We start from the raw sequence: 20455 nt of genomic DNA, 5'->3' as shown, positions 1-20455 counted from the left end.
AGGGGAAGGCATCTGGTTCACTCTGACCCCTCTCACGCCTTTTCTCCCCCAGTTCATCTGCTAGGACACACAGAAACCACGTCTGCCTCACCATTTATAAAACTCCCCCGTGTTGCTGTTTTACAATGGGAGCTGGGCAGTGTCCAGCTGGGCCCAGATCCCCACACTGGGCTCAGCTTGGACGTGGGGCCTGCCATTTAGTGCCAGGAAGCTGTCAGGGCTGGCAGGAGCAGGTGTAGAGGTTCCTGCTCTCTTGAGGCAATGCAGGAACAGTTCAGGTTGACCCTGACGTCAACCCCAGGGCCATGGCTGGTGGTAAGAGTTGATTCAGGCCCTTGGAAAGTGGCTGGGGACCGGACAGCACAGCTGCAGTTCCACAGGCAAAGGGAAGGAAGCTCTAGAGCCACCAGCAAGGAGAGGGGTCACAGCTGTGCTGCTGGGGCCAGACAGTTTTTTCCCCCAGTGGCCAGCTCTGCCTGTCCACTTGTGCTGCCCAAAGCGTGTCAAGGTCAGAGGCAGGCCTAGCTAGGGCAAGACAAACCGAGCTCACACATTCCTTGCTTGAAAGGGCTAAAAATTCATGCAGGCAGTGGAGCAAGAGGTCAGTATGTGGAGGGGTGAGGGCAGGGTGGAAGAAGGACGAGTTGTCTTCAGCCCTGGTTGGAGACAATGGGGCGGCTGATGGTGCTGTTTGTTGTCATGGCCGAGAGCTCCCATCTGTAACACACCAAGAGGATACACTGAGAGAAAGCACAAACACTGTTCCCAGGGCTGGAGCAGCTTTGCTTCAAGTCAGCCTCAGCTATAGTCTCCAGCCCAGCCCGCCTCAGAGGTGCACAGTGCCAAGGCTGGAGCACCTCAAGGTCAGGGAGCACCCAGAGAGTGACCTGCCAGCAAGGCACAGCATACCTGATATCGTGGGGAAGGCAGGACTGGTCCAGGCTGTACTGAATCACTGCTAGCTTACACAGCGTCTTCAGACTGGGGCCTGTGAAAAGAAGGCAATTCAGCTACAGCAGGCCTTGACTGGACACCATGGAGGCTCCAGCATCATGCAATCAGTGCCACAGGAAAACAGGGCAGAGCCTTATCTGAGGGACAAGGCAGAGTGCACACCAGGGACAGGCTGGGGTGGCTTCTGTGCTCCCACAGAGGTCTGCATGCAGGAGTGCATGAAGCATGTTTGCACCTCTGGCTGCTCTGCCTTAGGCCAAGCACACTGGTCAGACACAGCTGTCTGGCTCTGGGACATGGCACCTGGAGCCATGTAGGGCACAGTAGGGTGCTTCACAGCAGGGCCTGCTCACAGGGCACCTTGTGGCAAGAGGTACAGGGTGGGCAGGAAGTGCTCACGTACTGAAGTCGAGGATGTAGAGATCTGAGTGATCCATCAGGTCGAATTCATCACCCATTCCCTCCTCTGGAGATGGACTGCAGAAACCAAGCACAGTGTGTCAGTCAGTGCCAAAATTGTTATACACCAGCTCGGCTGAGCAAGTCCAGGAATGTTCCTGGTCTGTCTGTCCCATGCAAGGGCCCTGTGATCCCTCCTGCCCCTCTGATGCCCCAAGCAGCACCCAAAGTCATCACTCTCCCAGCTCCTTGCAGAGTAGGCAGAGCTGCACAGAGCCAGGGAGCAGAAACCCACATCATTTCCTCTGCTGGGCATGAGGGATCTGCCTCCTTTTCATGGATGACCATGATGATTCCAGCCATGAGCCTCCCCCTCACCTGACCTGTCCATCACTCCTGTTCTCATGTAGTTAAGATCTACTGCAATTATTTCAGCTTGGCCACTGAGATGCTGTAAGAGGAGTGTAGAGAAAGCAGCTAGAAAACATCTGCATGACAGGGCAAGCACAGACATTTCTCAGCCCAACTCAGGAATCACTCTGGACTCCAGCCACAGCTGGAGTGGTTCTGCCAAAATGGGGACAGCATTTCAGAAGACTGTAACTGAGCACTGAGCAGTGCAGCAGTCATTTTAATCCAATTCCAATTTGCTGATACTCCCATCTGATGTTGGTCCTGGAATGCTAATGAGGAACTACAACATCAGGGATTTCTAGGGAACAGTCTCACCTATGGTTTCCTGCCACAATGGTCTTGATGGAACAACCAAAGCACCTGAGAGACTGGACACTACATCTCCTTGCACAGAGAGATCAGCCTGTGCTGAAACAGGGGAAGGCACTCCCATGGCTGATGGTCGTTTGGAGAATTTGAAAGAAAGGAAAGGTGTTTTATGTCCTGCTTTGGTTTGTGACAAACCAATTTAGTGTACCCTCACCTCTTAGCTGGGACCGACCTCATGCAGTGACTCCTCGCCCCAGTGTCACTTGTTTCCCCACCTATGAGCCACTAAGCTTCACACCTCATGGAACATCAGGCAGTGCCTGCCCCCCCAGGTCCCCACAACCCCAGGCCAAACTGCAGAGCACAGCTCACTGCTGGCAGAGAAGACCTGTTGCTGATGGGACTCATCTGCCCGGATACAGGCAAGAGCCCCTTTAATTTCACCTCGTGTGCTTACAACACCACAATCTAATCTCACATCCACGTCACAGGAAACCCCAGACCATCCGTTATCTATCAAAGGAAAGCCAGCAGGCACCATGTCTGCGGTTTTAATCACCAAAAGGCAAGTAGCAGGGTGAGCCTGGAGTTCAAGATCAGGCAGCCCCCAGGCAGCAGGGTGCAGGGCATGCCTTTGCCAGCCAGAGCCCAGCAAAACTGCTCATTCCAGCTGCAAAACAACTCACCCTGCATTCAGTGACAGCCTCTGTTCCCTCACCAGAGCCAGGATTTCTAAGCCTTGTCAGGGAAAACACAGTCTGAAGCCAAATCTGAATCAGCATCTCTTCAGCCAGAACTGTTTTATAGCATTCCTTCTCCCCCTCCTTCTTCCTTGTGGATGGTCTCTGCACACTGAATTACTGGTGGGAATTGGGGGGAAACCAGACCAGGGCCATAACTGTGCCATGGGAACACCAAGCTTCCTGGTGCCTTAAACAGGACACAAGTGATGGATTGCTCCTGGCCACAGTGAGGAACCAGAGCTGGGGCAAAAAGACCAGGCTCTGGGCAGGACTAGCAAAGAAACAAAGCTTTTGGATGCCACAGGAGCAAGCAGCCTGCAGAAGTGCCTCTTCAGCAGTCTACAGGATGTGTGAATCCTGGAAGGGTGGGCAGGACACAAAGGGGTTTTGCCTGCCCATCCCCCAGTGCCGCTCCCTAGAAAGCTGAGCCTGCCGGCTCATCCTCTTGAGAATCCCGGCTGGATAGCCCGTGCTGTGTGTCCCCTCCCCCTTCCCAGCCAGGGCAGCACAGGTCAGGAGGCAGACCACTGGGAGTTCTCCATTACAACGACTTCCTGGAAAACTTCTTATCTCGCCAGGCAGCTCCAGAATACACCTGATAACTGTTACAGGAAGCGAGCACGGGCCCACCCCCACCTCCCACTTCCCCAGCCTGCAAGACCCTCCCTCCAGTTCAAGCAGGCTGCATTCCTGGCTGCCAGCAGCTCTTCCTAGCCCACACTAGTGCTGATGAACGTGCCCGTATTGGCGTCGAGCCTGACTTAAGAAACAAGCTGAATTCTGAAGTGGTTCAGTGGAGAAGACAAGGCACTGCTGCATTGCCTGGCAAGAGTGGACCAAACTCCAAAAAGCTGGTGTCAAATTTGTTGTGGTTTGCTAGCATTTCCCAGGAGTGCCACGGCTTAACATCAGAGTTCAGCTGCTGCTGTAACACAAATCTACAGAGCACAGCATCTGGGACCACCCAAAACTCCCATAAAGCCCTACCAAGCCTTCTGCTGTACTGAGCACCACCCAGTATCATTAGAGGAGACTGGACAAACTTAGCACCTCTGGATACCTCACCTGCACAAAGCACTCCCTCACAGCCACACAGCTGTCCTACAGCTAAGCACACGCCCCCTGAACTCCTGGAACCTGAAGGCACTTTACCCCATGACACACTGGTATGGTCAAGCCATCAGCAGAATCTGTCCTGCTTGGTCCACTGCCCCAAGCTGGCTTCAGAAGCATCCCCAAAAAGCCACTAGCAGGATCCCACGGAGAGCCCCAAAGCTTTCTAAACCATGTAGAGAGCTGAAAGCATTTAAGATGTCTCTGCAAGCTGGACTGTGCTCCCGAGCTGCAATTTGTCACTCCAGATAGCATAGAGTGTGTCCTGGTGATAGGCCACTTCCTTTCTTTTAGCAGCTGTTAAGACTCTTGGCCACATCCAGCTGCCCCGCACCCTGGCAGTATCACTCCCAGTGTTTTGACAGCTAAATCCCTAACACCAGGTCCCAGTTGTGAATGGAAATATTGCTAAGGAACACTGGCACAGAAGGCAACATTGTCTTGTCATGTGTGTAGGCTCCTCAAACAGCTCCCAGCTGAGCTGACATCCCACTGCAGCTTGGCAGCAGAACCCACACTTGCCAATGGGAGAAAGCTCTGGTGGGAGAAGCAGGGCAGCACGTAGGTGAAGATAAGTCAGTCTGAGGTCTGCTCTGGCACAGCAGACTGAGATACGTGTCCTCCTGACAGCAGGATCTCCTCCCTCATCCCCACCACCTCTTTCACAGAAAGCTTGAGCACTGCACAACCCCTCCTGAGCAGCCTGTTACACCCTTCTGTCTCTACATGTACGAGATGGCTTGTCACCAGATGCTTTACAAGCCTACATGACACCTTCAGTCTCTTCCATGGCCTTTTTCAGAGGAGCCCTGGTGTACATGATTACTTACACTTGTCAGATAGACTGACACTTGCCATGTGCCTCTGAAGTCCATCTGATACAGCGTGGGACAGAGAGTGAAGGGACACTGTGCTGAAGGGAGTGGCAAAGCCTCTCAAGGAGCCACTTCATACAACTCACCTGGTACCTCCAAAGAGGATGATTTTGTCCCCCACTCTGCAGCAGCACTGCCGGCGGCGAGGACATGGCCCTTTCCCCTTGGGTTCAATCTTCCTCCAAGAAAGAGAAACTAAGGGGAGGAAAAGAGTGCACCAGCTTGTCACAAGAGCCTGGCCAAGACCAGCTATAAGCAGGTTATGAATTTAAACAGATCACAGGAAAACCAGAGGCCCACTACCTCACAGACACCAACTAGCCAATATCCACCCTGCCCCCGACCTCCTCACCAGTGGCTAAATGATGCATTTCTAGGAGGTTGTTACTGAAGTGCCACTTAGAGGCTGGTCACAGTCCTGGAGCTCTGCCTGCTGAGACAGGATTTGTGGGTCATTTCATAGAATGGTTTGGGTTGGGGGGACCTTAAAGACCATCTTGTTACAACCCCCGCCATGGGCAGGGACACCTTGCACTAAACCAGGTTGCTCAAAGCCCCATCAAGGCCTTTCACTTGTAAAGCCTGAGCACCAGGACCCACGGACTGCCATGGCAGCGGGTCTGACATCACAGGGAGCGGCACAGGGCAGAGCTGCAGGAGCAGGCAGGCAGCCTCCCTTCCCCAGAACCTGCTGCGGTCGGGATCTGGAGGAAGGAGATCCAGGAACCAGCTCCATCTGCTGGCAGACTGTGGTCGCAGAGCACCCTGGCAGAGGTGCATCAGCTGCTGGGACAGCTTGGCTGCGGGAGGAGGGCATGGAGACCTGAACAAGGTGGAGACAGCAGCCTTTGTTCTTGCTGCTCTCTGTGGCAAGGATGCTGGGGGGCGACAAAGCACAGGATTGAAACGTGCAGGAGCTCTGACACCAGCTCACAGATCAGCTTGGGGAGCAGCAGGTTGGCTGCTCTCAGGTAACTTCAGCATGAAAAGCAATTAGCAAACAAAATTAGTCTAGACAGTGAAATGTGCCTGAGGACCCCAAAACAGCTCACAGCTGACTGATATTCAGGGTACCAGCTGAAGAACCACCCCTTCTGCTGCACAGTTTGAGCTGGTACCAAGAGGTGGTGATCCTGCAGTTCAAGTTGAATGGTTTCCCCAGCTGTAGTCTCTCCCTACTCTAACCCCATTGCTTCTCCATATATCCTCTTCTGCCAAAGAGAGTATTGCATATTTAAGAACAAGACAAAGTTTTTCCAATTAAATATGTCTTTCAGCAATACCTCTTTTTCCACTTTCTAACTGAGATTTGGAAACATCCCGAGGAGGCAGGGTAGCAAGTTGCTGTCAGAGGAGCCAAGAGCCATGCCCCCCAAGCAGTACTCCTTGGATACTATGTTCCTCTGAGCACTCACATGCCTGAGGGCGTGGAGCACTATCACTGCATCAAGTTAAAAGCATAAATACCTGGATTGAATTTCCAGAGGTCATGGAAGTGTCTGTTCAGGCGTGCATTGTAGCCACCAAATACATATAGTTCACCGTTGTAGCTGACTGTAGGGAGTAAGCACAGACATCAGAGGGCCATCCAGCAGCTCCCCGACCCAACATCAAACATAAAGCAAAGTGGTGCTGGTTGTCCACCTCTGCTTACATCACCTTCATGTGCAGCGTGGTGTGCCAAGGCTTTTCGGTGGGCAGCAGCTTTCCACAGAAATTGGGCTTTGTGCACCCCTTGCTAACCCACAGCCCCACCCAGCAGAGCAGACATCCCTTCTAAGGCAGGCAGAAATTTCCTTCCACCATCCTCCACCCTCAGCAGACCCACACTCACAGGCTGAATGGCTCCGCCGGCCCTCCGGGAGCACGGGAGTGGGAGGGGAGTCCAGCCAGGAGTTGGTTTCTGTATCAAACACTTTAATGCGGTTACAGTAGATCTCATTGTTGGAGTGAAACGGCCCAAAACGATCAGCTCTGCCACCAAACACGTACATCTTTGTTCCAATGATGGTAGCTGAATGAAAGTCTCTCCAGCGAGCTGGGGTACCCTGAAGGACAGAGTAAAACACAAAGACAAAAGAAAGAATGCAGATTACCCAGAGAAATAACACATCTTGATGGGGAGGTTGGGTGTCCGCCTTCTCCTGGAGAACTTCCCATCCTGCAGATCCCAGCCACACCAGCCAGAAGCTGTGAGACAAGTGTGGGCAGCTACCCCAGAGAATAGCAGATACAAAACTTCCTCCACAAACCAGAGCGCAAAGCAGACACTGACCTTGGCAGAGATTAAGGTCCACGTCATGTTTGTGGTGTCCAATTTATGGATATCATTTGAAAAGCAGTCAGCCTGGAAGACAGACAAGCAGCTTGGTCACAAAGGGACTGAGAAGCCTGGTCTCATCCAGCCCCAGCAAGGATGCTGCCCTACAGACCTGGAGCATCCCTTTGGGGGTCTACTTCCTAAAAGACAAGGTGCTTGCTCAGGCAGCACTTATCACTTAACAAGAGGAAGGAAAAGCCTGTTTCTTCTCAAAGGTGTCCTATCTCTTCCTGAAGCTTTCCCATTTATTTGGTGCTCAGTTCCTCCCCCAAAGACTGTCCTGCACACAATACATTCATGGCAGGAGCTGCCTCCTCTCCATGTAGCAGGAGAAGAAAGAGGCATTAGCAGGACAGTCAAACTGGCTCCTGGCTTTGCTAAGGCCACCTGACGATATGCAGAAGCTAAGATTACTTCTGGGAAACATCCAGGAGCAAATACACTCCAGGTTCTGAGGTCCCACATAACCCATCTGCAGCTGGCTGCCTGGAAGAGATTGCATTCCCACAGACACTGTGGACTCCTGCTCTTCCAGGCGAGGTAGAGAGCAGCAAGACAGCCAGAGGTTTATTTGGTCTTGTTTAAAAACAAGACACATCTGAACTGCTCCTGGTGCTGTAAACAATATCATGGATTTGGCATACTATTGTCCTCAGAAAAGAGGGAATAACCCAGACTGCTGTAACAGAGCCCCAGCTTTCTTCCAAACAAGCAGACGTGACTTTGCACAGCTTTTCTGGAGCTTGGTGATAGGCTGAAATTATATTTACTCACTTCTTAAGATGAGATCATAAGTATTTGCTCAAAAGAGCATTAGGCACACTGACAGCTATTGCAGGATGAACTTTGGCTCAAGGTATTCTTAATGGGAAGGCAACCAAGTGTTTGCTGAAATGGATCAGGAAGATGTCAGAGCAGGTAGAGACTACAGGGAACATGCACCAGACTAGAACAAAACCTCATTTTCTGGCTCATTTCTGAGCCAAATTAAAATAAATGTAGATTAATATATACTTATTAAAAATGTTGTGTATTTATTTATCTGCATTTGGCTGAGAAATGAGCCAGAAAAAAATTATATAAAAAAAATTTATATTTTTACATCTTTATGGTAAATATGTTTTGTGAAAGTTAAAATAAAATCCACCACTTTTTTGGACTTACTTTTCCAACCATCTTCTCCACAAAACAATTAGCATAGCCTGGGTACTAATGCCATAACTTTCCTAAGTTACAAAATGACAGTGACTATGAATACAAATACGCCCCCATGTCCTGCCTCTATCAGTGTCCTGGGTATCAACACCCTCTTTCACCAATTAACAGTTACAGAGACTACTCACCAGCTGTTCATAGCCTCCAAAGATAAACATGCTCTTTGCCAGGACACAAGCTGAGTGCCCATCTCTTGCCCCTGGGACCATTCCAGACACCTTCGGCGTGAACCACTTGTGCGTGTCTGAAACAAAACAAGAGGCAATGCTGAGAAAACGCAGTAGGTGTTGGGGTGGGATAGCTCTATTACTGCTGTTCTTAATTTCTAAGGCAGAAATCATTCTCTCTTTCTCACACAGCACCTGCTCTGCCAGAGAGGCTGCAAGCTTCTTTGGGCAAGGCTACCTGCCTGAGCCTCCACAGAGGGACACAGTGATAGGAAGTCTTAGCCTCTGGGCACAGCCACCGACTGCCTGACCAAAGAGCTCACATTTTAAGTGTGAGTAGTACAGCACTGCTTGAGCAAGGTTATTTTTACTGAATCTCTTGCAAAGTGTACTTGTGAGTCACTTATCAACTCTGCATTCACAGTTTCTATTACAATGAAGCAATAATGCTACGTGGCTCAACTGATCTCATGGTGTGGAGATGCTCAGTAACTGAGCGTGACTGAGGAAAAACAGCTCTCAAACCCAGATAGAAGTCACTTAACCACAAGCTCTCCTTAACTGTCTTGCACATCCCCATCTCTGCAGTGCAGCTCTCCCTTATCTGCTCCACTTGTTACATTCTCATCCCCTCTTCCTCACTTTCCACCCTTCACAGTGCTCCCTGTGAGCCTGCACCAGCCAGATTCAGCCCCTTAGCCTGCACACTCCATGGGTTGGCTTGATTTAGAAGATGACTTAAAATCTAGCCAGAGCTGTTCTCCATGCCAGGGCAACACAGAGCCAAGCCAGCGACTCACTGCCAAGCACAAGCAGGCACCTGCCCCAAGAGCTCACAGAGGCACAGATAAGCCTCAAGGCTGGAGGAGACATTCCCCCACCCTCCCTGACTGCTGCTGGCTGCCAAAAGCAGTCCTTATTTCAGAAAGTCGTAACACTGGAGCCAAAGCATGAGGATGACTTCTCTGAACTTGGCCTGCGGACACAACTGTCCCCCTATGCTCCATCTGGCACCACACAAAGGCTCTTGCAAGGTCAGCAGAATCCCTGGGGAGCCTCTAGTGAGAGACAGCTCAGGGCTATCGGGTTCCTTTTCTTCCTGGAGCTCCTTCCAAACTCAGTCACACTGTATCAGCAACAGCTCACCCAAGTGCAACATAAATTAGAGATGGAAAATACCTCAATTTGGGATCAGCTCAGCACCCCAGGGACAAAACTGCACTCAGACAGGACTTTATTTTGCCTCACGTGACTCCTACAGTGGAACTTACACTGCAGACACGGGACTGCGACTGGCAGCCTTACTTTCCAGGAATGGCAGGCCTGTGTGTACAGACAGCTGCAGAGGGTTTGGAGCAGGACTTTCTGTTAATTTTCACTTAATGCTGGAGTGCTGGAGCTGCCAGGGAGACTAGGCAGGTCCCACTACAATGCCTCTGTGTAAGCAGAGGCTTACTAGTGGCTTCTCATGTGTCAGGGGAAGGAAGGGGGAAACCCTACACCCCAAGCTGTAAGATATTTCCTAATAAAGAAGAGACACCCTGACCAAGCACCAGAGCAAGCGGTTTCCTTGCAAGTCCAGCAATACAGTTACTGGCCAGTATTTAGATGGACTTGCCTCCAGAATCCAGATATACTCCTTTTCTTTCCTGACACTTGTGTCCATGCAGCTCCTGATGGTGCCTTTTCTCCAGAGGTGCTCCAGCAGTGCTATGAAGAAGCCAACCAAAAGGCTCAAGGAGTTTATATTTCAGGTTTATCTAACTTGACTCATCTCTTCCTTGATTTTGCCATCCTGTCCCTGACTACTTCTGTGCTTTTTCCTCACTCTCTTTCATAGTTTCAGAAAGAAGGACCACACTGGAGAGGAACCACAATCCTCAAGAGCCCAGCCCCTTCTTGCTTCAACCTTCAGCCACAATTAAGGAATACTACATCACACAGAGAGAACACTTCAGTTGTAGTTACTATCAGAGAGAGCATACAAAGCTGATAGAAAAATTAAAACCATTTTGATTATTAGACAAGATCAGCAATCTCTGTTCAAAGGCTTTTACAGAGTTTCAAACATGCAGACACAATGGCCACCCTGCTCCACTTCTATAACTGCTGAAACACAGTGACACAGTTTCCTCCAGACTGTCACTGAGGGACAAGAAAACAAATTGGGGAGCAGAGGTGGGGGGTAGAGAGAAGGTCTGATCAAGAACAGTTGTGACAAGGAAGAGTGAGAAGCTGGAACTTACTGACATCAAAAGCATAGAGAACATTGCAGGCTCCCTCTGTGTCGTTGCGACCACCCCAAATGTAGACGGTGTCGTCGATGAGCACTGCTGAGTGCCCATACCTCATGTAGGGCACCTCCCTCACGTGGTCTCGGCTGTTTGTCCACACTGGAGGCAACTTGATCCAGCGCAGAGACACTGGAAACACAAGTTTGAGCCCATGTCAAATGCTAAGCCTGCTAAATTGCTCACAGTTCATAACCCATCCTGCGCGGTGCTTTTTACCCCGTGACAAGGTGCAGAAGCAGTCGACTAAACAAGAGAAAGCTGTGTCTGACCCCGCGTAGAAGCTAGTTAAGAAATACAGAAGGAAGTCCTCTGGAGGCCCAGAGGACAAAAACAGGCTCTGTTCTACAACAATTCACTGAAAAAGTTTCCACTCTGGCTCATCCTAGACCGTGAGTGAAGATACAGCACACAAACAAAAAAATAGGGAAAGAGAAAAGAAAAAGTACCGAGGCGACCAAGAATGCAGACACTACTTCAAGCTAGAGAGATTGCTGAGGATATTCAAAGCTGGAAGAATGGGCAGTACAGGAATAATTCACTGCAGTAACATGCAAGGGAACACCTGAAGGCATCACTTGGACTTGCAGAAGCACAGTTTAAGTAAAGCAACCCAGCAGCTTTATAGGAGCTTTGTTTGCTTTTGTTTTGTTTTTCAAGCTATAGATGAGGTGGCTCTCTGTCTCCTTTACCCCCATCTGTACTCAAGTTCTCTCTGCTAACCTTGTATTACTAATAGGAGTTCCTTGTGATTACAGGTTCCCCTTCCTGGCAGCCTGTGTGTCACGTCCAGCAGCAGCCAGAAGAGTCAATAGGTATTACAGGGTTTAATGACAGTGCAAGAGCCGCAGCAAGCATTACCCACCCATTACATAACTGGACCAGTCACCCTCCCTCTGCCTCACATACAGCCTCCAGGTTTGTTTTCTACATGGGGCTGATATAAAATATAGCAAAAAACAGTCTGCAGTTCCTCTGAAATACTAACCTAGGAAAAGGGAAAAGTCAGGCATCTCAAAAGGTGAGCACCTACCCCACAGGCAGAAAGGGCACTGAGGAAGCACATCCAATGCTAAAGTCAAGCTAGACTGGATGCTTCCTACCTAAAACACAGTCTTCATCTTTGGAAGACTGAAAAGAGATCATTCAAAATCTGGTATCTTGGCTTTAGCACTGGCACCTGACAATGCTAGCTGAGCAAGGGCTTGAGAAGCCACTGTCACTTCCCATGTGGTGGCTGCAGCATTCTGACACTTTAATATTTGGGAGTGGCAAGAACGAAAGACAACACAAGAGCATTCCTTTGGGCACAGTCATTATACTTCCCCAGAAGAGTGGTGCTCTACTTGGCACGTTCTACAACATTCAGCTGTGTTGAGTGTGAAGGTCCAGTCCCTCTGGACAGAGGTGAATGTCAGTGTTCACAGGACCCTGAGCTACAACCTCCTCCACACTGGGAGCACGTCACCTAGGCAGCCCTCTGTAACCAATGCTTTTATCCCTGCTGCATATCAGCCTTAAAGGAGTGAATTCACTGCATCTTACAGACAAACCAGGTTCATCTACCTGTGGGTGTTAGCAGAGCATTCAGCACGCTGCCTGGTCTCCAAAACTGGTCATTGGTTCTCTATTGCTGGCTCTTTTTCACTGGACCCACCCAAGCATCTGTGCAGTTTTTCAACCACCTGCCTAATTACAAGGAAATACTTCATGGACCAGCTCAGTAACCTCTTTAGTTCAAAGAGCACTCAATCAAGAAATACAGCCTCTGCCAGCACAACCATGGCTCCAACTCAGTCTCATGACAGGTACTGGCTACCCTACACAAATGGCTCCAGTTGCAGATGCTTTTCTAAGCTATGTTGTGAATCTTCATGACAGTTGTTACCAAAATGGGAAGGCGTCCCTCCTAGCCACATGCCCCTACTGACTCCATGCTGCAACAGTTGTCAGATGCCCCCATAGGGAAACAGCTCAGATGTCTACACCTGGAGTCAACTGAGTGCCCTGGCTCCCAGCCTACTCCTTCCATGCTATGGGCAGTGAGCATGGACATGCTGCAAACTGAAGGGGGGGACCTGAGCCAGCTCGATATCACCTCTTTGCACCTGGTTGAGTTAGTGTTCCCAGAGAACAAGGACAAACCAAGTCATTGGCTATGTGCCTACTTCAGTGAGTCCTTACCCTAGCAGTCTGATGAACTACAGCCACTCTGTGTCCTGCCCCTGAAGCTGAAAATGCAAGGCTGCACAAAGAAAGAGGCTCCCATCTACTCTGATAACTTTTTCTGGAAATTAAAGAGTCGGACAGCACGTTACAGGGTATCACATGTCAGGCAGCAGCAGGCAAGAAAAGCAGTAACTGAGCCCAGCAAGCCAAGTGCTTTGTGCCCCACAAGGACGTGTTTACCTGCGTTGAAAACGTGGACGTCGATCTGCCGCAGCGTCTCATAGTCCTCTCCAGAGCAGTACCCCCCAAAGGAATAGACCTTGTGCCCGACAGCCACGGCCGCGTGGTTCACCCTCCGTGGCCCACCTTCCAAGTGCACTGCCCACCGTAGCATTCCTCCCTGCAAGCCAGGTGGTCTTCAGGGCCCCCAGTGCCACAGCCACATGCTTCCGAGGCCACCGCAATGTCACCTGGCTCTGCAACACAGACACAATGCCGAAAAAACATGATCCATCTTGCAGGTCTTCCTACCTTCCTTGAATGCCAGCTACAAAGGTTACCTTGCTGTATCCTCATTCAGCTGCCTCCCAATTGGAAACATTCCTCTTGGGAAGGGGACACAGGGCAGGGCTCAGAGGAGCGAGCAGAGATGCCCTTGAATACAAAACCCCTCAGGGCAGCTGCACAGGCAGCCCCAGCCAAAGGCCTTAGGCGAAGGCAGCCGAGGTCGAGCACCCGGCCGTGCCCTGGCCACAAAGGCACGAACGTATCGTGTACATGTCACAACCATTTGTGTGCATGAATGAAAACACACAGCGAGAGCCAGCGGTGAAGGTGAAAAGAACAGACCCAGAGGGAAGAGCGTGCTCTTTGGATCAGTTCTGAGAAACAGCAGAGCAAAATATTAAAACAAAATACCCAACAAAAAACCTCCAAAGAACCACCCCTACATAAAGTAACCAACTTGCCATTATGGGGGTGGGTAACAACATTAGCATTTGGACTCACTGATTTGAGCACTAGGGTTCAATTTAATTAGCCATAAGAGAGCAGAAACCCCCTAATCTAGGTAGAAAGCTCTTTGCTAATGCTAAGAAAAGGTCTTTTCCTCCCACAGCAAATCCAAGCATAACTATGAAAATTCCGTAGCATCATAGCTTGTTAAGCAACTGATATTCTTCTTTCCTCAAACAGATGGCTTAGATCATATCTTAGAAAAGTCACCACAGCTCATTCTTGCAGAGATTCTCCTTTGGATCTAAGCATCTAGAGCACAGTCCTGCCTGGATGCTTCTGAAACAGCAGGTCAGTTTGATTTTTAACAGTTTGCTCCCAGCTGAAAAACAGCCTTTAGAAGAGATGTCAGCGTTTCAGACAGCGTAAATAAATTTGTCTTCTTTTATTTCTTGGTTCTAGGTTACTGAAAGATTCAGTCAGCATGCTCCCACCCCACAATCAGTTTTAGCATTTGCAGAATCCAAAGAAATTCGGGGATGCCTTTGAACAAGGACTAAATTCCTACACATAAAACTCCTACACTCTGTCCCTTTTCTTTTTGGGAAGTACTGAGTTTTGGCAAGGAGGACTTCCCTCCTGTTTCAGGTTTCTGAAGTAGCTGGAGGGCAGCAAGAGGGGCAGTGCCATGCTGCTCTGCTCCAGTTGGCCACCCCCAGCCCTTCAGTCAAATGGAATCACCGCTCACAACCAGGCCCATCAGCAGCCTGACCACCCCAGTGCCCAGTCCACCCACACACTCCTGTTTTATCCCCTCCTGCACGAAGAGTAAGAGATGTCACCAACAGGGAGCTCCTGGCATGAAGCAGAGCTTAGGCTTCCAGCTTCATCCACTGCCTCCATAGACAGTTCAAAACCATTCAGTAACCAGTCATCTCATTCCAGAACTCCCAAATGTCATTAAAATTTGAATAGCGTCTTTTTAAAGTTATTTCTTTTTTGAGTTGTTTTCATGCTCTGTATGTGAAAGTTACAGCGACAGGACACGTGCAAAACCCAAACAGAGACCATCCTGCAGCCTTATTATAACAGGAGTTCCTCCTGCAAATCTGCTTGTTCCTGCAGCAACCACCCTAACCCAAACAGCAGTCAGCAACCCAGAAAGTCACAGCAAGATTTGCTCCAGCAGGGGTGCTCCAGAAGGGCCCAGGAACACCCCCCATCTTTTACAGGCCATGCTTCAATTTCAAATCTAGCAGGTTTGAGGGTTTTTTCTTAAGAAGCTATTTTTTTTTTAAGCCAGGCAGCACTCTTGTGTAAGTCCTCTGCAAAGCTACAGAACAGATGAGTTTCCATGGAACCCACCAAAGCCACCTTCCAAGCTATTTTGAAGACTTCGCATATCTAAATCTGTTTCCTGCCTCAGTCACAAGTTATTCCTGAAAAATCTAACCAATGTTTTCCTCATAATCTCTTCTCGCTTAAGTGATTCTGTAAAAGACTCCTCAAGGAGCTTAACTGGTCTTTACCACCAGCATCAGTATTTTCAACACCCTTCAGACTGAGCCCAATCCAAGAGAACCAAGAGGATGAATCTTATTTCCAAGTTCTCTGCTTGGTTCCTCCTGAGGTAGAAGAGCACAGCTGCTTGGCATGGCAGACAGGCATTGTACCAAGGCCCCGGCCTTTCTTGTTGAAAAGACTTGGAAAACTCTTCCTCACCCTTGGCAGCTCACTTGAGCCAGGTGCAAGGACGCTGGTCCTGTCACCGCCGCAGGAGCTGGCTAACCTTCCCCAGCAGTTCCGCCATTCCGGTCAGAAGGCAGCTCATCCCAAGAGATTAACCTGGTCCACCGAGAACCAGCAGCTCCAGGGCCAACTCCTGGCACTGCAAGAAGGATGTAGAGGTTGAAGCAACAATGTTGAAATGTTGTTTCCTACAATTACTGGGAAAGTTTTTCCCCAAATGAGTGCTTCCCAGGTGACTGGCAGGTGTGGAGTGGTGGCGAGGGCAATGGGATGGAAGTAGGCTGTGCTTCGCCTTGGCTCTGTCCGGGGATACCCCTTTAGAGCAAACACAGAGCTCTGCCAGCACAGCCTCCTGCTGCCCCTCCTCAGAGCCAAGAAAAGCAAACACTCATCTGAACACTGCATGAAGAGAGAATGACCCGAAGTGTGAAGTAATCTTTATAGGGTCATATTTTAAAAGCCATGGGAAAACACAGGATTTAATAAGCTGTCAGGGTTTTCCCAAACCCAAGTGCTCTTCTCTACACTGTAATGAAAGCACCCATGCAAACTCCCATCTTCCTCTTCTGCCACAAGCCTACCCTGAAACTACCACATCTGCCTGCCATCACCAAGCATTTGTTTTGCCCCTTCTCAGCCACACACAGGCCTGGTCTCCTCTCCTCCCTGCACAGCCCTGTCTCCCCAGGATGCCTCCCCTACTCCTCCCCATGCTTTCTGTGCCCAGCTCCAGATTCTCCTCTCCTGCCTTATTTACAATCGTTTCTTTAGACCAGTCTTCTATCCCAAAGCTTTTTCCTCCTCCAAGCTCCCTCTGTGCACTATCTGCAAATATGAGTTAGACACATATTTTGAGAAAATCCTATTTTCTGTTCTACGCCTATGGACACTGTTAAGTTCCATTTCAAGTTTGATTTCCAATGACAATTTATGTTGTATAAATGAGGACATAAATAAACTACTTTTCAACCTCATTCCTATGAGGATTTCTTAGTAGGAGAAGTGCACTTGACATTAAGCTACGCCTTAGATTTCTTTAAAGATCACACAGGACACAGCCAAGGAGAGAGAAAAACGGCAAAACTGATAAGAAACAATTTACTAACAATTTCCCCCAACTGTACAATATTAGATTATGCAAAATACATTCTGTGGTTTCTCATTTAGGACACCCACAACAGTGATGTAGGCTATAAAACACAAAAATATTGGTAAGACAGAGGCAAATTGTATTAGAGAACTAGGAGAGCACTGCAGGATGTGACACACAGAATCATGGAATCACAGCTCCTGTTCAAGCCACTGCTTGCTTCCACTGACTCATGTTAGCTCCTCGCTTCTCTCTCCAAAAACTAACAGAACTCTTACTTCCAACCATGCAATCTTCACAACTCCCTACTTCCCTGTCTGCCATGATCTACCAAGAGATATAGTAAAGCACAGAGGATGAAGAGAAATTTTGAAACCCTGGTACATCCTGTCATTAACCAGGAATGCCAGGAATAAGAACATTTCTAAAAATCAGGATATGCTTCACTTACTCTTGAAGTACCTGATGCTGCTGATGCTGGAGATTAAGTGAGCACAGCAGTGAGTCGTTCGTCTGCCACAAAGCACCTGGAGCAATTCACTGCTAAGCCAGGGAACAATCAGATTAAATTCAGCTCTGCATTCTTCGAATACAGCACCTACAGACAGCACTTCTGTATCTCTGCTTGTGCTGTTGCCTGAAGATGCACTTAATGCCTGAAACAACTTTCATCCCCACTGCTCCAGCTTACACTTAACAAGAGCCTAACAATACAGCATATAGACATCTGAGATCAACAAAAATATCACTCAATAATCTCTCACTAGCATATCTTCCAGAACTGTTGTGGTGACTTGAGCACAGTGGCATAGATAGAAAAAAAACCCCCAAAACAACAATAAAACCCCAAGCCAGTAATGCTAGGTTTTAGTCAGATTTTTCACCTGTTTGTTCTATTGGCTTTATATTTACTATTTTCAATCCTACAATTAGTTATGAAAATACTTCGTTCAAGATAGAAAGCTACTGAGCATCTCCAAGTACAGTATCCAGGCAATAATCTTAAAACAAACCCATATATCCTTTGATGCCTTAAAGAACCTAAAAACAAAACAACACACTTTTGAGATAATATTAGTATAGGAGGTAATATAAAGGCTGGTCTTTATTGGAGGCTTCCAGAGGCAGATAAGGAAAATGTCCACAAAATGCCCACCCCCCAATGGGGTGAATACAGTTTTATAAGTTTAGCAAAGTAGCATAACTGACCAAAATCACCAGTTAGAGACATAAGTGGTGAAGTAATTCCTCCCCAGTTTAAGCCCCTTCTAAATCTTCCCCCCTCAGATGGGAACTAAACTTCATTTATAAAAATATGTCTCAAAGAGCTGGTCTCAACCTTGGTTGCCATGAAGAAGCAAGATAGGATAGGAGCCTTGGACCCCCAGCCTGGAACCTTTTGGAACGTATTCTGTCTTTCAGCCTATTGGGTAGAATAAGGAAAAGTACTGGAGCTAGGCTACAAATACAATAATAAGCTGCCAAGCTACAAATATATCTGAAGGAAATATAAAAGCAAAAATCATGCTGGCAACACCTTGGATCCACTTCTTTACTCAAAGGGAGTTCCCTGGGCTCTCTCCCTCCTTTATGGACACAAAAGGAAACCTAGAGCCATTTCCAAAAGCTGCTCAGATTAGCCCTGCTGCATCCAATTCCCAAAGCAAGGTGGAGAAACCCAGCAGCAAGTGGCCTGGATTTTCAAGGACTCGTTCTGTCACCCCCAGAATTACAGCAGCGCCCAAGAAGAGCAGCCTACCCTGCAAAGCTGCTCCAGAGAGCAAACCCTACCGTGTGGCTGCCTCCGTCCCGTCTCCCAAAAGACACCAGCCACAAGGTTTAGTAACTCTTAAAATAGCCCAGCCAGTTCACAGCAGTCCATACAGACAGTTCTATTTCAAGCACATCCAACATACTGTTAGAGATAACATGAGAACAACCCGCTTTCTTCACTTGTGCTTGACATTTATCTAATGCTTGGAGTATTTGTGCTAAGGTAGTGTGAAACTGCAAGCTTGCACATTCAACAGCTCCGACACTCACAATGCAATTCCAGCCCCGGTAAACTAGACGGTGCTAGAACAGCCCTTGAGCTCGTGAACCGAGCCTGCTCTGGAAGCTCCTGTTAGCCATGGGAATCACAGACCACACCACTCAGGCACAAATTTATCCCACTGCCCCCCCCTGCAGCCAGCCTCGCCATCTCCTTATTTTCCACCAGATATTTTGCCCACTGCTGGCTTACTTTTGCCTAAAGCCTAGCTGACATTCTGCACCTCCTGAGCTGGGTTCTATTCTTCACCTTGCCTCCCAAACCCCACCTTCTCTACGGAGCGTGCCCAAGCTTCAGAGATACTGCTTGACCCCCTCTTCCCCACCAGGAATTTGTCTCAGCCTGTGAAGCTGTTTCTGCCACGCCAAGGGCAGTCCCTGGGAGGAAGCAGGCTCAGGAAAGCCGAGCTGACAGCCAGTGGGGCATTTCTTGCTTTACATCAGTTTTTTCCTCTGCCCCTCTGTTGCACTGACACCGATCCCCAGGCAGAGTGATCTGCTGGGCTTGGCCACACACAGGGCAGGCTCACAGGTGCCAGCCTTCCCTCTGCCTGGCACATGGGGCTGGGGAGGACCAGGCATGCAGCCCCACACTGGCCACGACTGGGTGGGACAATAAATGGTCTGAAACCACACGAGCCCACAAGGATGGAGAGAGAAGGTGCAGCAGAGGTCATGGCAGGGCAAGGATCAAGAGGGCAGCCTCCCTGACACAGACCTGTCAGGGGAGGATAGGGATGCGTGGGGTCACAGAATCCTTTAAGGATGGAGAAGACCACCAATATCGCTGAGTCCAGCCATTAAGCCAACACTGCCAGGCCCACCAACAACCCGTGTCCTGAAAGCACCACATCTACAGGTTTTTTTAACACTTCCAGGCATGGTGATTCTACCATTTCCCTGGGAGCCTGTTCCAATGCCTGACTACCCTCTTCGTGAAGAATTTTTTCCTAATATCCAATCTAAGCCTTCCCTGGTGCAGCTTGAAGCCATTTCCTCTTGACCTGTCTGTCAGTTGTTACCTGGGAGAAGAGACTGACCCCTACCTGGCAACAATCTCCCTCCAGGCAGTTGTAGAGAGCGATAAGGTCTCCCCTGAGCTTTCCTTTCTCCACGCTGAACACCCCCAGCTCTCTCAGCTGCTCCTCATAGGACTTACACTCTGGACCCTTCAGCAGCTCCTTTGCCCAACTCTGGACACGCTCCAGCACCGTTGGCCGCCCCTCCTCGCCCAAGCCCCTCTGTGCCGCCCCGCGCCCCCACCCGCGGGCCCGGCCGAGGGCACCCGGGCAGGGCGGCGGCCCCGCGCCCCCGGCCCTCACGGAGGGGCTCGGCGGTGCCTCCCGGCCTCACCCTTCCCCAGCCACGGCATGGCCCGGCCGGCTCCCCCCTCCCCCGCGGCCCCAGCCCCGTACCTGTACCCGTACAAGGAGCTCCGACAGCCTCGCTCCGACAGGAGCTCCCGCCGCTCCCTGGGACTTGTAGTGCGGCGCGGCCCCGCCCGGCTCCGCGGGCGCCCCTCGCGCCGGAGCGGCGCGGCCCCGACAGGCCCTTCCGCGGGTGCCGGGCCCCGGCCCTCCTCAGGGGCGGCTCCCTGAGTTCCCCGCCCCGCTCGGGCCCGGCCCCGGCGCGCTGCTCCAG

The 20455-nt window shown here is 49.9% G+C and overlaps 1 protein-coding gene across 2 annotated transcripts; it reads right to left on the bottom strand.

Annotated features, from left to right (window-relative positions):
* Window positions 1-81: 81 nt before the first annotated feature.
* KLHDC3 (kelch domain containing 3) lies at window positions 82-20383 on the bottom strand. 2 transcript variants are annotated; one of them, XM_048299240.1, is made up of 11 exons: window positions 20236-20383; window positions 13210-13445; window positions 10756-10932; window positions 8471-8586; window positions 7083-7154; window positions 6642-6855; window positions 6275-6361; window positions 4894-5002; window positions 1358-1431; window positions 910-988; window positions 82-717 (listed from the first exon to the last, which is right to left on the bottom strand). In XM_048299240.1, the coding sequence occupies exons 2-11, from the start codon at window positions 13361-13363 to the stop codon at window positions 651-653; spliced, it is 1149 nt and encodes a 382-aa protein (XP_048155197.1). In that variant the 5' UTR covers window positions 13364-13445; window positions 20236-20383; the 3' UTR covers window positions 82-650. The 2 variants fall into 2 exon arrangements, with proteins under 2 accessions (XP_048155197.1, XP_048155196.1); XM_048299239.1 differs by having other exon boundaries at window positions 20230-20382.
* Window positions 20384-20455: the final 72 nt, after the last annotated feature.

Source organism: Corvus hawaiiensis, chromosome 3, assembly GCF_020740725.1.
Source record: "Corvus hawaiiensis isolate bCorHaw1 chromosome 3, bCorHaw1.pri.cur, whole genome shotgun sequence".
Classification (NCBI taxonomy): Eukaryota; Metazoa; Chordata; class Aves; order Passeriformes; family Corvidae; genus Corvus; species Corvus hawaiiensis.
The sequence above is the reverse complement of the archived record's forward strand: the minus strand, read 5'-3'. Positions and strand labels throughout refer to the sequence as shown.

Bases quoted from the DNA above. Each gene is read 5' to 3' on its own strand.
- KLHDC3 (XM_048299240.1), bottom strand. From the start codon at position 13,363: ATGCTACGGTGGGCAGTGCACTTGGAAGGTGGGCCACGGAGGGTGAAC. The intron at 5,003-6,274 runs GTATTTATGCTT...TCCTCCCCTTAG, and splicing joins CCTCTGGAAATTCAATCCAG to TTTCTCTTTCTTGGAGGAAG. The intron at 718-909 runs GTATGCTGTGCC...GGTGTGTTACAG, and splicing joins TGCCTTCCCCACGATATCAG to ATGGGAGCTCTCGGCCATGA.